The sequence below is a fragment of the Hemitrygon akajei genome, chromosome 31 (assembly GCF_048418815.1).
Source record: "Hemitrygon akajei chromosome 31, sHemAka1.3, whole genome shotgun sequence".
In the NCBI taxonomy this organism is placed as follows: domain Eukaryota; kingdom Metazoa; phylum Chordata; class Chondrichthyes; order Myliobatiformes; family Dasyatidae; genus Hemitrygon; species Hemitrygon akajei.
In genome coordinates this window covers 35,617,578-35,635,404 of record NC_133154.1, presented here as the reverse complement: position 1 = coordinate 35,635,404, position 17,827 = coordinate 35,617,578, and the positions used below count along the sequence as shown (strand labels likewise).

Genomic DNA, 17,827 nt, shown 5'->3' with positions numbered 1-17,827 from the left:
GTGGTCCCTCGGGCCCGGATTCACACTGGGAGGCCAGTGGAGGGTGTGGCATGTGTCCAGTTCTGAGGAAACTGTGAGTTGCTTCCTCGGTACGCCTGGTAACCTCTTGTCATTGGCATGAGCTCAGAGTTTGTCAGGAACTGGCCCTTCGGCCCACGAGGTCTGTGCCAGCCATGGTGCCTATACGTCATTATATCCCTCTTTACTGTCCGTTCACTAAATGTCTGCTCTGCCGGTTGCCCTGGCAATGTGGTTCAGGCACCCATTTCCCTCACCTTTTATACAGACCATAGAACAGTATAGCACAGTGCAGGCTCTTCGGCCCACAGTGTTGTGCTAACCCTTCAACGTACTGCAAGATCAATCTGACTCTTCCCTCCCGCATTGCTCCGATTTCTGTCATCTCGATGTCTTATCTAAGAGGCTCTTAAAAGGTCCCCAATGTATCTGCCTCTATCACCAGCCCTGGAAAGGCGTTCCGTGCGTGCGTGCGTGTGTGTGTGTAACTGCCTCCTGACATTGCTACACCCCCATACTTTCCTCCAATCACCTTTAAAGTATGTCCTCTTGTGTTGGCCGGTTCCTCCCTGGGGAAAAGTCTCTGGCTGTCTACTTAGTCTGTGCCTCTCATCTTGTACATCAAGTCATCCTCTCTAGCTTGCTCAGCCTTTCCTCTTGAGGTATGTTCTCTCATCCGGGCAGGATCCCAGGATCAAAGTAAATTTATTCTCAAAATACATATGGCAGTTGGTATAACTTGTAAAGCTTTAAGCTTCTCCTCTCCTTAAACCATTGCCCACTTTGTTCTGTCCCGGGGTAAATCCTACCTACAACTCTCAGAAGATAAACTTGCATCAGATCCTGCCCTCAGCCTCTGCCACTCCAACCTCCCCTTGTAGCTCATGCCCTCTTCCTCTCCAAAGCCCCACACCCCTCCTGTGATGCAGTGACCAGAACTGCGTGCAACACTCCACAAAGCTTTCTGTGAGTCCGGTCCAGCGAGTGGGCCAGTGGGACAGGTCACTGTACTGGTTCAGTCATACTTGTGGAGGATTTTGTGAAGGGCATGTTACTTGTCTCTGGTGTTTTGAAGTAACTGCTGAGAGAGGTCCCTCTCCCAAGCCGGGAGGAGGGAGAGCGCTTTGAGTTTCTGGTCCTCAAACCCTCGACTCTGCAAGAGACTCAACATTCTAGGAACAGATTCCGCCCCTCCGCCATCAGATTTCTGAATGGGCAGTGAACTCGCTTTTTTTTTGTGTTGTGCTGCTTGTATATGAGTGAGTGAAGCCTCCGTCGGTCAGGGTCGACCATGGATATTGCATCCCAGCTGTCTAGATACGCAAGCCAAGCCTGGGCAGTAGAATATGGAGAGCAAGTTGTTGCCCGTGTAGCAAGCTCCCCCTCTCCATGCGTCTGCTGAACCCAAAGGAACGGCAGGAGTTGCCAGTCAGTATTGAACAACGTAGGACTGACTGCCTTGGGGACTCCAACTCCAGATTTTCCCTCGGGGTTTACTCCCAAAGCCTTCCCCATGAGTGGGTACGGCCACAAGGCAGTGGCAGTTTGAAAATGGTTTTCCTTCTCCCAGATGAGCTGCCAACCACGGCTGATGAGCCCCATCGGCTCGAAGCCACTGACTTTAAGGTGCCGGTAACCCACCTTTGCCCCTTCTCAGCGGGAGAAATGGTTTCACTGGGCTCGGTGGCAAAGCCACACATGAAGGCCAAGAGCTGGACTTTGGTTGTTTGAGGCGTGCACCATTGGGAGCATTTAGTAGGTAGTAGTAGTTCGACCTCCATTACCACCCCGGCTATAAAAAAAACTTGTATTGTATTTTTTATTGTTTATTGCAGCATACTGCTGCTGCAAAAGAAACGTATTTCACAGCAGATGCCGGTGATGTTTAAACCTCATTCTAATTCAGACCCCCCACCCCCACCGCACCGCAGCCGATCCTGGGCATTCACAGCACAATATTGCCCTCTGGTGGCACATATCGACATGTGCGACTGGTTTCATTCCAGTTAACATTTGGATAACGTGACTGTGAACTTACTTGTTTTATATTTTTATTTGGATTTTTAATGAGCAATAAAGTCTCTTTGGCCCAACATCACCAAAGTTTATCTTAAAATGGACAAATGGTGTTCCTTCTTTGCAAATTCTATTTGTGAATAAGGTAACTGGGAGAATTTTCATTTGGAAAGCTTAAACTTACCAAACTTATTCCCATATCAAAGTTCAAAGTAAATTTATTATCAAAGTACATGTGTGTCACAATATTCATTTTCTTGTGTGCATTCACTGTAAACACTAGCAACACAATGAACCAATGAAAGATGGAACCCAGCTGGACGACCAAACCAGTGTGCACATGACAACAAAATCTGCAAATACAATAATAAATAAATAGATAGATAAGCAATAATCATCAAGAACATGAGATGAAGATTCCTTGAAAGTGAGTCCATAGTTTTAGGGAACATTTCAGTGATGGGGTGAGTGAAGTTATTCCCTTGGTTCAAGAGCCTGATGGGTGAGGGGTAATAACTGTCCCTGAACCTGGAGGTGTGAGTCCTGAGGCTCCTGTACCACCTTCCTGATGGCAGCAGTGAGGAGGGAGCATGGCCTGGGTGGTGGGGGTCCCTGATGATTGATGCTGCTTTCCTGCGACAGGTGATGAGTCCGATGAGGACTGGGCCGTACCCACTACTTTCTGTAGGGTTTTCCGTTCATGGGCATTGGTGTTTCCACACCAGGCTGTGATGTATCCAGTCGACATGCTCTCCACCACACATCTATAGACGTTTGTTAAACTTTTAGATGTTGTACTGAATCTTTGCAAACTTTTAAGGAAGTAGAGGCGCTGCCGTGCTGCCATTTGTAATTGCTCTTACATGCAGCGCCTAGACAAATGCTCTGGAATGAACACACTGAAGAAATTAAAGTTGCTGACCCATTCCACCCCTGCTCCCCGATGAGGACTAGTTCATGGACCTCTGGTTTCCTCCTCCTGAAGTCAGTAATCAGCTCCTTGGTCTTGCTGCCATTGAGGGAGAGGTTATTGTTGTGGCACCACTCAGCCAGATTTCCAATCTCCCTCCTATATGCTGATTTGGGACGACCTTTGATCTGGCCAGCGACAATATGACATCGGAGCTGTGCTCAGCCTCACAGTCGTAAGTGCGAAGCAAGCGGAGCAGGGGGCTAGGCACAGCTGGGCTGATGGAGAGTGTGGAGGAGATGTTATTGCCAATCCAAACAGACTGGGGTCTGCAAGTGAGGAAATGGAGGATCCCGTTGCACAAAGAGCTACCGGTACTTAAACCAAGACGTTGAAGCTTATTGGAGTTTGAAGACGTTGAAGTTTGGAGGGAATGCTGAGCTATAGTTGATCAAGAGCTTCCTGATGTTTGCATTGTTGCTGTCCAGATGTTCCAGGGTGGAGTGAAGAGCCAATGAAATGGCATCTGCTGTGGACCTGCTATGATGGTAGGCAAATCAGACTGGATCCAGGTCAGTTCTTAGGCAGGAGTTGATGTGCTTCATCACCAACTTCTCAGTGGGTGTAAGTGCTACTGGACGATAGTCATTGAGACGGGGTACCTCAGAGTGCTTAAAGATTGATCAGCACGTGGCCGGGTACCCATCTGGGCCAGATGGTCTCTGTGAGTTCTCCCTCCTGAAGGATGCTCTCACATCTGCCTCAGTCTGAAATCACAGGGTCATTGGGGGGCTGTTGGAGTTCATGAAGCTTCCTCCATGTTTTGACAGTCAAAGCGAGCTCATCTGGGACTGAAGTCTTGCTGTCACCCATATCACTTGATTTCCCTTTGTAGGTGGTAATGGCATTCGAGCCCTGTCACAGCTGCTGGGGGTCGTTCATGTTTGGTCAGAATTGCCACTGCGTGTGAAATCGTACCTGGACGGATTGTAACTTTCTTGGTCACCAGACTTGAATGCCACTGATCTGACCCTCAGCAGGGCTTCTGGAGGGGGAAGGCACTAAGTGGATTTTGGGGACACACTCATTTATGTTTTTATAAAGTGTGTTCATTCAGATTTCTCTGAGCACGGCCCAGTCTGCCGACTCGAAACTGTCCCGTAGCCATTCCTCTGCCTCCTCTTTGTTGTCCTCATCTCTGCAGCCTTGCTCTTCAGCCACATCGGAGCATCACACAGACTTGTGCAGACAACAATAAACTAGACTTTGATCTTCAGTCTGTCAGCCTGTATCTGGTCAGGGTTTCGACGTCCACGCCCTCCTCGACCCACTGAGTTACTCCAGCCGATCCTTTGTTGCTCCAGATTCCAGTCTGTAAGATTAACTCTTTCACTCCGTGTAGGCCCTGCATGACCTGCTGGGTAATGTCAGATCAGAATCGGGTTTATTATCACTGTTGAGAAATCTGTTGTTTCACTGCAGTAGTACAGTGCGAAACACAATAAATGTTTAAAATAATTAGTGGGAAAATCATGAGGAAGTGTTCATGGGTTCGTTGTCCATTCAGAAATCTGACGGCGGATGATTGAGTATGTGTCTTCAGGGTCTTGTACTTCCTCCCTGATGTTGGAAATGAGAAGGGCAGATTCTTACTTGTATTGTCTACTTAACGGCAGTAATAATGCAATCTCTGCTCAATGTTTTGACGTATCACTCTAGATTAAACCATTTTCTGTTAGCATTCTCAACTACTGCGGCTGCACAATTAAACACATCCTCCAACCATCTTGTCTTGCCTTATTCTAGCTCAGCGTGCTAGTCAAGCTCGTATCACCAGGCTTCCGTCCCACTGTTGGCAGGGTCTCTCTTGTACGACAAGGAGGACTCCACCTCATTATTGGGCACCGCAATAGTGTAGCGATTAGCACAATGCTCTTGCAGCTGGGGGTGTCTGTAAGCGTGTTTGTACATCCCTTCCTGTGTGTGTCCTCTCACAATCCAAGGATTTACCCGTTGGTAGGTTAATCGGCCATTATAAATTGTGCCATGATTAGGCTGGGGTTAAACCAGGGGTTTTTGGGCAGCACGACTCGAAGGGCCAGATGGCTGTATCTCTAAATAATATGGAATAAAAATAAAAGTTATTTTGAACTTTGTCATTTACCTGCACAGCACCGTTTCAGTGGCTTTTACACTTTATCCTGCATTGTTAATGCTTCTCCTAATTCTAGCTCAATGATTTGATCTGTTTGAACAATCTGCAAGAGGAGCTTCTCACTGTATGCTTGAAAATAATAAGCCAATATCTCCAGCCATTCTCTATCTTCCCCAATTAACTCTGCAATTTCTTTATTGAGGTTGAACCTGCAGTGATCACAATTGATTCTTTCGAAAGCTGTGTTCCTTGCCCACTCCCTTCTCCCTGAGCAGCCGATCCGGCTCTCTGCCAGCCACCAGGAGGTCCCCACTCTCCCTGAGGAATTGTGGATACGGCCTCTGGGATGTACAAATACCTCCTGAGCGTTTGTTGCCCTCTCTGCTCCGCCAGGTGAGGAGTTCAGTGACGTCAGTGATAGCGAGGACAGGGCCAGCTACAAGAAGATGTTGAGGAGGGATGAGCGAAGGTTCAAGAATGCAGACAAAGACGGTGACCTCATCGCCACAAAAGAGGAGTTCACTGCTTTCCTGCATCCTGAGGAGTTCAACTACATGAAGTCTGTTGTTGTGATGGTAAGTTGGCGGAGGGATGCCAGAAGCAGTTGGGTTACTAGGACAGAACCTTGGACAAGTACCTGCACTGTATCCCTCTGAGTGTAAATGGTGAATGCAATCCCAATGAATCCAATCTTCACACCACCCAACGCACTTCCCCCCAGGGACTGTTCAATCCAGAGTGATGGGCAGGAAGATCGGGCTACACCAAGACAGATCTGATCATTTGACCAATGTCAACTGACTGGAAGATATAGGAGTAAAATAAGGCCATTTGGCCCATCAAGTCTGCTCCACTATTCGATCATGGCTGATTTACTATCCCCTCAGTGTCCTGCCTTCTCCCTGTAACATTTGACACCCTTGCTAATCAAGAATGGATCAATTTCTTCTTTAAATATACCTGATGACATGGGCTCCATAGATTCAGCATTTTCTGGCTAAAGAAATTCCTCCATCTGGTCTAAGGGGATGTCCCTCCATTCTGATGCTGTGTCCTCTGACCCTGGACTCCCCCACTGTAGGAAACATCCTCTCTACCTTCACACTCTCTCTAGGCCTTTCAATGAGATTCATCCCACCCACCCGCCATTCTTCTAAACTGCTGCATGTACAGGTCCAGAGCTATCAAATGCTCCTCATGTGTTGAATGATTCTTGGAATCGTTCTTGTGAACTTCTGGACCAGGGGTCCCCGGCCCTTTTTACACCATGGACCAATGCAGGTCTTTGGACTCCAGGTTGGGAGCCCCTGCTTGGGACCCCCTCCAATGCCAACACATCTTTTTTTAGATAAGGGGTCCAAATCTGCTCCCAGTACTCCGAATGTGGGCTGACACGCTCATGAGGAGAGGGGATTTGTTTTTAGTCATCCAAGCCTCTTGAACTTACTCCAGCGTTTAATCACGAAGACCCTCTGACTCAAGTCTGTGACCTTGACTAATCAACGCGTCCTCTAATAAACTTGTGGACACCAGGGGAATCTAAACCAGTTTTGAACAGCGCATCCCAAATCTGTATCATGTGCATGAAGGGGGGTGAATCTGAGTCAAATCACTCGATCACAAGTGCTTAACTTCTCTTTCGGCAGGAAACCATTGAAGATATTGACAAGGACGGTGATGGCAAGGTGGACCTGAATGAATATATCGGTAATACCAGCGGAATAACGTTTCAGATTTAGAACTATAAACTGTTGTTTGCCGGTGGAATGAATGGGACAGGTAGCTGCTTGGGAAACACTGGACAACAAATTTTATCAAAAGTCTTGCTTCCTCAGAATTTTTTTTTTGTTTATGATAGACTGTTTGAAGATGAGTACAAGTATAATTTCAGAATGCTTGCATCACGTAGGAATTTGGAGAGACAACAAATTAACTTCTATTGAATATAATGTGTTTAATTGCATAATGCTTTGCAATAGTTCAACTAAGTTAAAAAATTTTTGTTAATTATTTTCATTTGTACTCAGTGTCTGAGGCTTCTCGCTTACGTGTCCAACAATAATTCGCCAGCATTGATGGATTCCAGTTGCCCTGGTATCTTTTCTCCATGACCGCAATGTCCTGGTGAAACCTTTCACCATGCTCGTCACTAGCAGTGCCAAGATTTGCAGGGAAGAAGTCTAAATGGGAATGCAGAAAATGAATCTTTAGTGACATGTTGCATTTCATGGTTTTATGTGCTTGAAGCATGCTTTCAACCAGCTGCATGTAGTTCGGTGCTCTGTAGATGCCGAGAAAAATTTCAACAACTTCCTTGAATGCGTTCCATGTGATTTTCTCCAGTCCCACTAGAAATTCTTCAAACTGCCCGTCGTTGATGACCTGTTTGATTTGTGGACAAACAAAAATGCTTTCCTTAATCTTGGCATCAGTTATTCTGAAAAGCATCTGTCTCAAATATCAAAATCCTTCATAGAAATTTTTGTGCCTGGTGATAGCAAATTCCGTCCGTACAGTCCTGAACCCAATAATTATTATTAAAACCTGTCCTGCCATGCAGCAGCCGCGTCGCCTAAGCATGCCCAAGCATGCCTGGACAAGACAGGAAACTTACTAGCTTACATTGTAGGCAACATTTTAATTGACTTGAGTTATGAATTGAAATAATAAACATGTGATTTCAAAAAATGGTGCGTGACAGGGAAATTTCATGGTGATTTTCATGATCAGTAGCCCAAAATTAATAAGATACACCTAAAGGTATTCAGGAAGCAGAATCTTTGTTGTCCAGTGAAATTATCCATGAATAAACACCCAGTGGATATTTTATAACAACACCTCCTGTACCTAATGAAGTGGCCACTGAGTGTGTGTTCATGGTCTTCTGCTCTTGGAGCCCATCCACTTCAAGGTTCAAAATGCTCAGAGGTGCTCTTCTGCACACCACTGTTGCCTCTGTCGGTCAGGGTTGACCACGGATGTTGCTTCCTGGCTGTCCAGATACGCAAGCCAAGCCTGGGCAGTACAACATGGAGAGCAAACTGTTGTCTATGTAGCAAGTCCTCCCCCCCCACTCTCCAAAGGAATGAGGAGGCTGATACAGTTTAGTACCAGCAACGTCTCAGGAGTTGCCAGTCGGTGTTGTAGGACTGACTGCCTTAGGGACTCCAGATTTTTCCTCGGGGTTTACTCCCGAAGCCTTCCCCATGAGTGGGTATAGCCACAAGGTACAGAGGTTTAACGTCAGAGTTCTCCTTCTCGACGAGCTGCCACCCACAGCTGACAAGCCTCATCGGCCCAAAGCGGCTGGTTTTAAGGTGCCAGTAACACAACTTTGCCCCTTCTCCAGTTAGTAGAAAATGTTCCACTGGGCTTAGTAGCTAAGCCACACATAAAGGCCAGGAGCTGGACTTGGTTGTCAGAGGCTATTAGAGGTGAATGCCACTGGGAGCATTTAATAGGTAGTGGGAGCTTGTCCCCATTACCACCCCCCGGTTATAACAACCTTAAGGGACCACTGTTGTAACGTGTGGTTATTTGAGTTACCATCAGCTTGAGCCACTGACAAGGTGTTTTTGCCACTCACTGAATGTTTCTTTTTTGTTTTTCACACCATTCTCGGTAAATTCTAGAGACCGTGATGCAGGAAAATTCCAGATCAGGTTCAGAGATTCTCAAACCACCCCATCTGGCACCAACAATCACTCCACGGTCAAAATCACTTGGATCACTTTTCTTCCCCATTCTGATGCTTGGTCTGAACTACAACTGAAACTCTGGCCCATGTCTGCATGCTTTTATGATTGGCTGATTAGATATGTACATTAACGAGCAGGTATCTAATAAACTGGCCACTGAGTGTATACCTGGATTAGGATGACCCTGTTCTATCAGTGTGGTTCAACCCCAAGAAGCACTGCTGACTGTCCACGGTCGATTAACACCTCAAACCAGCTGTCCTCTGGCTAATACTGGAAGAGAGAGGGCTTTGAGCTCCCCTCTGTAAATCTTAAGCCCAGATTGATCTGGATTTCAGTCCAGGAAGGTTGGGACCCTGTTGTATTGAATGCCTGTGCACCAGACTACATGATTGGCTTGTGTTTCACTGATGCTGCTGCAAGTGAATCTTCAATGAGGATCACAACCTTGTGGTGGTAGAGAAGATTGTGAGTTCCTGAGAGCAGAGCCGTCTGGTGTTTATTTATAAAGACCCTGGCACAGTAGACTGGCAGGATGGTGTTTATTTATAAAGACCCTGGCACAGTAGACTGGTAGGATGGTGTTTAGTTATAAAGACCCTGGCACAGTAGACTGGCAGGATGGTGTTCAGTCATAAAGACCCTGGCACAGTAGACTGGTAGGATGGTGTTTATTTATAAAGACCCTGGCACAGTAGACTGGCAGGATGGTGTTTATTTATAAAGACCCTGGCACAGTAGACGGGCAGGATGGTGTTTATTTATAAAGACCCTGGCACAGTAGACTGGTAGGATGGTGTTTAGTTATAAAGACCCTGGCACAGTAGACTGGCAGGATGGTGTTTATTTATAAAGACCCTGGCACAGTAGACTGGCAGGTTGGTGTTTATTTATAAAGACCCTGGCACAGTAGACAGGCAGGATGGTGTTCAGTCATAAAGACCCTGGCACAGTAGACTGGCAGGATGGTGTTTATTTATAAAGACCCTGGCACAGTAGACAGGCAGGATGGTGTTCAGTCATAAAGACCCTGGCACAGTAGACTGGCAGGATGGTGTTTATTTATAAAGACCCTGGCACAGTAGACTGGCAGGATGGTGTTCAGTCATAAAGACCCTGGCACAGTAGACAGGCAGGATGGTGTTCAGTCATAAAGACCCTGGCACAGTAGACTGGCAGGATGGTGTTTATTTATAAAGACCCTGGCACAGTAGACTGGTAGGGTGGTGGTTATTTATAAAGACCCTGGCACAGTAGACTGGTAGGGTGGTGTTTATTTATAAAGACCCTGGCACAGTAGACTGGTAGGGTGGTGGTTATTTATAAAGACCCTGGCACAGTAGACTGGTAGGGTGGTGGTTATTTATAAAGACCCTGGCACAGTAGACTGGCAGGATGGTGTTTATTTATAAAGACCCTGGCACAGTAGACTGGTAGGGTGGTGGTTATTTATAAAGACCCTGGCACAGTAGACTGGTAGGGTGGTGGTTATTTATAAAGACCCTGGCACAGTAGACGGGCAGGATGGTGTTTATTTATAAAGACCCTGGCACAGTAGACTGGTAGGATGGTGTTTAGTTATAAAGACCCTGGCACAGTAGACTGGCAGGATGGTGTTTATTTATAAAGACCCTGGCACAGTAGACTGGTAGGATGGTGTTTATTTATAAAGACCCTGGCACAGTAGACTGGCAGGTTGGTGTTTATTTATAAAGACCCTGGCACAGTAGACAGGCAGGATGGTGTTCAGTCATAAAGACCCTGGCACAGTAGACTGGCAGGATGGTGTTTATTTATAAAGACCCTGGCACAGTAGACTGGCAGGATGGTGTTCAGTCATAAAGACCCTGGCACAGTAGACAGGCAGGATGGTGTTCAGTCATAAAGACCCTGGCACAGTAGACTGGCAGGATGGTGTTTATTTATAAAGACCCTGGCACAGTAGACTGGTAGGGTGGTGGTTATTTATAAAGACCCTGGCACAGTAGACTGGTAGGGTGGTGGTTATTTATAAAGACCCTGGCACAGTAGACTGGTAGGGTGGTGGTTATTTATAAAGACCCTGGCACAGTAGACTGGTAGGGTGGTGGTCTGTCATAAAGACCCCTGGCACAGTAGACTGGTAGGGTGGTGGTCTGTCGTAAAGACCCCTGGCACAGTAGACTGGTAGGATGGTGTTTAGTTATAAAGACCCTGGCACAGTAGACTGGCAGGATGGTGTTTATTTATAAAGACCCTGGCACAGTAGACTGGCAGGATGTTGTTTATTTATAAAGACCCTGGCACAGTAGACTGGTAGGGTGGTGGTCTGTCGTAAAGACCCTGGCACAGTAGACTGGCAGGATGGTGTTCAGTCATAAAGACCCTGGCACTGTAGACTGGTAGGGTGGTGTTTATTTATAAAGACCCTGTCACAGTAGACTGGCAGGATTGTGTTTGTTTATAAAGACCCTGGCACAGTAGACGGGCAGGATGGTGTTTATTTATAAAGACCCTGGCACAGTAGACTGGCAGGATGTTGTTTATTTATAAAGACCCTGGCACAGTAGACTGGTAGGGTGGTGGTCTGTCGTAAAGACCCTGTCACAGTAGACTGGCAGGATGGTGTTTGTTTATAAAGACCCTGGCACAGTAGACGGGCAGGATGGTGTTTATTTATAAAGACCCTGTCACAGTAGACTGGCAGGGTGGTGTTTATTTATAAAGACCCTGGCACAGTAGACTGGTAGGGTGGTGTTCAGTCATAAAGACCCTGGCACAGTAGACTGGCAGGATGTTGTTTATTTATAAAGACCCTGGCACAGTAGACTGGCAGGGTGGTGTTCAGTCATAAAGACCCTGGCACAGTAGACTGGCAGGGTGGTGTTCAGTCATAAAGACCCTGGCACAGTAGACTGGCAGGATGGTGTTCAGTCATAAAGACCCTGGCACAGTAGACTGGCAGGATGGTGTTTATTTATAAAGACCCTGGCACAGTAGACTGGCAGGATGGTGTTCAGTCATAAAGACCCTGGCACAGTAGACTGGTAGGGTGGTGTTTATTTATAAAGACCCTGGCACAGTAGACTGGTAGGATGGTGTTTATTTATAAAGACCCTGGCACAGTAGACTGGTAGGATGGTGTTTATTTATAAAGACCCTGGCACAGTAGACTGGCAGGATGTTGTTCAGTCATAAAGACCCTGGCACTGTAGACTGGCAGGGTGGTGTTCAGTCATAAAGACCCTGGCACAGTAGACTGGCAGGATGGTGTTCAGTCATAAAGACCCTGGCACTGTAGACTGGTAGGGTGGTGTTCAGTCATAAAGACCCTGGCACAGTAGACTGGTAGGATGGTGTTTATTTATAAAGACCCTGGCACAGTAGACGGGCAGGATGGTGTTTATTTATAATGACCCTGGCACAGTAGACTGGCAGGGTGTTGTTTATTTATAAAGACCCTGGCACAGTAGACTGGCAGGATGGTGTTCAGTCATAAAGACCCTGGCACTGTAGACTGGCAGGGTGGTGTTCAGTCATAAAGACCCTGGCACAGTAGACTGGCAGGATGGTGTTCAGTCATAAAGACCCTGGCACTGTAGACTGGTAGGGTGGTGTTCAGTCATAAAGACCCTGGCACAGTAGGCTGGTAGGATGGTGTTTATTTATAAAGACCCTGGCACAGTAGACTGGCAGGATGGTGTTTATTTATAAAGACCCTGGCACAGTAGACTGGTAGGATGGTGTTTAGTTATAAAGACCCTGGCACAGTAGACTGGTAGGGTGGTGGTCTGTCGTAAAGACCCTGTCACAGTAGACTGGCAGGATGGTGTTTGTTTATAAAGACCCTGGCACAGTAGACGGGCAGGATGGTGTTTATTTATAAAGACCCTGTCACAGTAGACTGGCAGGGTGGTGTTTATTTATAAAGACCCTGGCACAGTAGACTGGTAGGGTGGTGTTCAGTCATAAAGACCCTGGCACAGTAGACTGGCAGGATGTTGTTTATTTATAAAGACCCTGGCACAGTAGACTGGCAGGGTGGTGTTCAGTCATAAAGACCCTGGCACAGTAGACTGGCAGGGTGGTGTTCAGTCATAAAGACCCTGGCACAGTAGACTGGCAGGATGGTGTTCAGTCATAAAGACCCTGGCACAGTAGACTGGCAGGATGGTGTTTATTTATAAAGACCCTGGCACAGTAGACTGGCAGGATGGTGTTCAGTCATAAAGACCCTGGCACAGTAGACTGGTAGGGTGGTGTTTATTTATAAAGACCCTGGCACAGTAGACTGGTAGGATGGTGTTTATTTATAAAGACCCTGGCACAGTAGACTGGTAGGATGGTGTTTATTTATAAAGACCCTGGCACAGTAGACTGGCAGGATGTTGTTCAGTCATAAAGACCCTGGCACTGTAGACTGGCAGGGTGGTGTTCAGTCATAAAGACCCTGGCACAGTAGACTGGCAGGATGGTGTTCAGTCATAAAGACCCTGGCACTGTAGACTGGTAGGGTGGTGTTCAGTCATAAAGACCCTGGCACAGTAGACTGGTAGGATGGTGTTTATTTATAAAGACCCTGGCACAGTAGACGGGCAGGATGGTGTTTATTTATAATGACCCTGGCACAGTAGACTGGCAGGGTGTTGTTTATTTATAAAGACCCTGGCACAGTAGACTGGCAGGATGGTGTTCAGTCATAAAGACCCTGGCACTGTAGACTGGCAGGGTGGTGTTCAGTCATAAAGACCCTGGCACAGTAGACTGGCAGGATGGTGTTCAGTCATAAAGACCCTGGCACTGTAGACTGGTAGGGTGGTGTTCAGTCATAAAGACCCTGGCACAGTAGGCTGGTAGGATGGTGTTTATTTATAAAGACCCTGGCACAGTAGACTGGTAGGATGGTGTTTATTTATAAAGACCCTGGCACAGTAGACTGGTAGGGTGGTGTTTAGTTATAAAGACCCTGGCACAGTAGACTGGTAGGGTGGTATTTATTTATAAAGACCCCTGGCACAGTAGACTGGTAGGGTGGTGTTTATTTATAAGGACCCCTGGCACAGTAGACTGGTAGGGTGGTGTTTATTTATAAGGACCCCTGGCACAGTAGACTGGTAGGATGGTGTTTATTTATAAGGACCCCTGGCAGAGTAGACTGGCAGGGTGGTGGTTAAGTTCTACTTGCTGCAAAATGGACTATTGAGAGAAAAGCCAAGGTCCGGTTTAGTGGCTGACAGATAGTTGGTCAAGTTTGGTTGTGCTGACCTTTAACTGGCTCTTATGACTGCTTTCCGACAGGTGACATGTACACACCTGAAGATGGCGAACCTGAACCAGACTGGGTGAGGAACGAGCAGGACCAGTTTAAAAAGTTCCGTGACCTCGATAAAGATGGGAAGCTGGACCACCAGGAGATTGAGCGTTGGATTCTCCCGGGAGATTACGACCACGCCATGTCAGAGGCCAAGCATCTGATCCACGAGTCTGATAAAGATGAGGTTAGAGTTCACCTTCCAGTTGCTTGTAGCACTGCCCCGACGCCCAGATCCTCGTCTAGCTTTATGTCGTCTCCCCCTCTGACCCGGCACCATTTTGCTGTGGCCTTTTTGTTCGTGCTCCACTGTGCACCCGCTGTGTTTTATCCTTTGCCTGGACTTTAATTTAGATTCAGATTTACTGATATTTTAAGATTCAGATATATTTGTCATGGACACTGGAAGATGCAGTGAAATGCACCGTTTGCCTTAACAACCAACACAACCAAGGATATGCCAGGGTTTGCCCGTAAGCATTGGCACACATTCTGGTGCCAGCATAGGACATGGGCATCGCTGGTAGGGCCGGCATCTGTTGTCCTTCTGATGAAAGTGCCCACGTGGTCGTGTTGGGGAGTCCCGGGGTTCAGACCCACAGTGATGATGTATATTTACAGGTCGGCATCTGGGGGAGAGGAAGTTCAGGAGGTGATGATGTGTCTCCGCTGCCCTTGCCAGGGAAGGTGCCATTGGATCAATGGCAGATCACTTTTATTTTTAACCACTTGATCTTCTAACATACTTGTCCCATTTTGTTCTTTTTCTGTGACCGTCCTGCTGTTAGCACCAGCCTCACTACTGGGTACATACCAGCTCTGCTGCTTGTCCCTTCACACCTCGTTATGCAGCATAGCCCTCCTGCCCACAATAACCTACTCCAAGGTCAATTTAACCTTTTACCCCCAGTTTTCTTTCATTCATGCGTCTGGGTGTAAAACGCTATTAAGCAAAGGCTATTACAATTCCTGCCGCTGTCTGTGACTAGCTCTGATGAGTGACTTGCTTGGCACAGGTGAGTTGGGCCGATGGGCATGTTTCTGTGCTTTATACCAGTTTGCAGACCTCCTGCACTGAGGGACAGGAGCTGTCGTTGGGGTCTGAAGAAGAAACACGCTGTTCTGTGGCCCTCCACCCGCTGTTTCACTTCCTCGCGTTAATCTCCTCTTCGCTATCTGTTCACAGGACGAGAAGCTGACAAAGCAGGAGATCTTAAACAACTGGAACATGTTTGTTGGCAGCCAAGTGACCAATTATGGGGAGGACCTAACACGAAAGCACGACGAGCTCTGAGTCGCAAGTCAGAATTTTCAATCCATCCATCCATCGGCACCAATCCCACAGAGATTGCACCAGAAACGTTTTTTTTTTAAACCAACCCAGGATGTGAATAATTTGAAGTGTGATCAAAAACGTTAATTGTATTCAGTTATTCTACTTCCCTTTAAATGACTGTCCCATCCAGCTTACAGAGAGGGTTTCAGTGTTCTGTTGGAGATGTGTTTGACTGGCTCTTCCGTGATGAAGGAGGTGGCCCAGAGAAAGGATCCACGTGGCAAAGCTGTAAATGGGTTAATTTATTCCAGACTTTGGCATTCCAGCTGAGACTGAGCACCCCCCCCCCCCCCCCACACTTAGCTTTTAGCGTGTCTTTTTTTTCTTTCTTTCTTTCATATCTCAATCTCCTTTACTCCTACAAAGGGTTTTTATTTCTTTAAGCATTAATATTTGGCCTATTTGATGGCTTTAGCCACCCCCAATGCACAATCCTGTACAACCTTCAAAATATTGATGCCTTGGGAACTGTGTCCTCACTGCACCTGAGCAGACATCTCTGTCCTGGTGGGTGAAGCCCAGTTAACGCTGGAGTCCACTGCTGCCGCCAGCACCCTTGCTCCCATCCCCAGCAGTCCGCAGGTTCCAAATGACCCAAGATCATGCAAGGTTGATGATAGGACCTCAGTAACAGGTAACACAGTCACTAAGCTTGCATGCCCATCAGAGTTGAGAATCTGGTCCAATCAGAAATTTTAATTTAACGTGTGTTTTAATACAATCTGCTCACCATTTTTGGGACCACAGGTTTGATAGCAAACCTGTTAGTTCCTGTGTATGAGCCCCAATTTAATTCCTGTCACTGATAAACTTGTAGATCCCTGGTATTGTGCAGCTAATGGAAATCTCTACTTGTGACTAATTTCTGCACACAATCTGAAATTTACTTTAACCCATACAAAGAAAGATCTAAAAGAGAGGCTCAAAACCACAATATTGATTATTTCATAACAGAGAGAGACCAGTGTAAAACCATTGTGAAGAGTTTTTGCAATATGTTACTGAGAACCATCTGTAAATGTGTTTTTTAAACTGTTAAGACTTGTTTGTGGTTTTTGCCATCCCATTTGCTTCTTTGTTTGGATGGCAAACTATCAAAAGAAGAACTCTTGGAGAATTACAGGTAGTTTATAGGAAGCGCTTTAACATTACGGAGGGACGATGGTCAAACACAATGAAGTGCAGCCAACATGGTCCCAGTATTAATGCATTTTTTATTCCACATCCTCCATTATGTCTGGGGTAGGGAGATTCCTTTTTGTGAAAGATTATGTTCAGATAGATGGGTGGGAAGTTTGGCTGTCTGTATAAATCTAATTCATTCCTTGCACGGGGGCTGGAATATGTTCAAAGCTATAAACTTTAGGGCCCAGTCTCTCTCCACCCTTCTAGTTAGAAACCAAATCTTTGTAGTCACTTTCTACTTGAGGGTGGAAAGAGAGAATGTTCTTGTTTCCAATATAGGAGCTAAAATACAATATTGGCAAAGGGTAAAAGGATCCTAAGTCAATGTAGATATGAGGTGGGGGGTAACTGGTACAAAATTGTCTGCATGATCAGTGCATGGATATACCAAATGGCTGTCTCTCAGTTTTCCTCCAAGGAAGCCCCACCAAATAAATGGTTCAAACTAAAAACTGTACAACTGTGCAGTTAATTTTCCACACCAACCTGCAGTGTAGTCCAAGTGTTGTGAAGCAGTTTGCCTACTGACGGCTCAAGGGCAGTAATTCATGTGCAATATCCAACCTGTCAATAGGGTTACCCCTCACCTTTTTACTCTGTGACAATTTAAGGCAAACTGAAATCTGTGGAGATGAGCTTGGGAAAATAAATGTAGCACTACCAAACTCCAACCTGTGATCAGCCAAAAGGGTTGACCTTCTCTTGGCCGTCAGACTCCAGTTCTAGCGTATGGGTGAGCGTCAGAAACTGGTTTGACTCTAATATTGCTGACTGTGACGGAGCATATTAGAACATAGGAAATTACAAAAGTCCAGGCCCTCTGACCCACCATGTTGAGATGACCTTTAACCTATCTAAGATCAATCCAACCCTTCCCTTGGACATAACCCTTCTTTCTTTCTATCATCCATGTTTCTTAAATGTCCCCACCACCATATCTAGCAGGGTGTTCCACATACTCACCACTCAGTTTTTGAAAGAAGCACAAACTACCTCTGGCATCCTCCTATGCTTATCAACTTAAAACTATGCCCCATGTATCTGCAATTTTCACCCTAGAGGGAAAAAGTTTTGACTATCCACTTGATTATGCCTCTTATCACCTTGTACAGCTCTATCAAATCACCTCTCATCTTCCTCCGCTCCAGAGAAAAGCCCTGGCTCGCTCAACCCTTCCTCACCAGAGAAAAGCACTGGCTCGCTCAACCCTTCCTCATTA

The 17,827-nt window shown here is 46.4% G+C and overlaps 1 protein-coding gene across 2 annotated transcripts in view; it reads left to right on the top strand.

The window, feature by feature from the left end:
* rcn3 (reticulocalbin 3, EF-hand calcium binding domain) overlaps positions 1 to 17,060 on the top strand; it is a 28,598-nt gene extending 11,538 nt beyond the window's left edge. For both annotated transcript variants that reach the window (XM_073033583.1, XM_073033584.1), the window contains 4 exons: positions 5,493 to 5,674; positions 6,746 to 6,806; positions 14,075 to 14,274; positions 15,274 to 17,060. In XM_073033583.1, coding sequence (XP_072889684.1) covers positions 5,493 to 5,674; positions 6,746 to 6,806; positions 14,075 to 14,274; positions 15,274 to 15,381 — 551 coding nt within the window. In that variant the 3' untranslated portion in view covers positions 15,382 to 17,060. The remainder of the gene's footprint in view (positions 1 to 5,492; positions 5,675 to 6,745; positions 6,807 to 14,074; positions 14,275 to 15,273) is intronic.
* Positions 17,061 to 17,827: the final 767 nt, after the last annotated feature.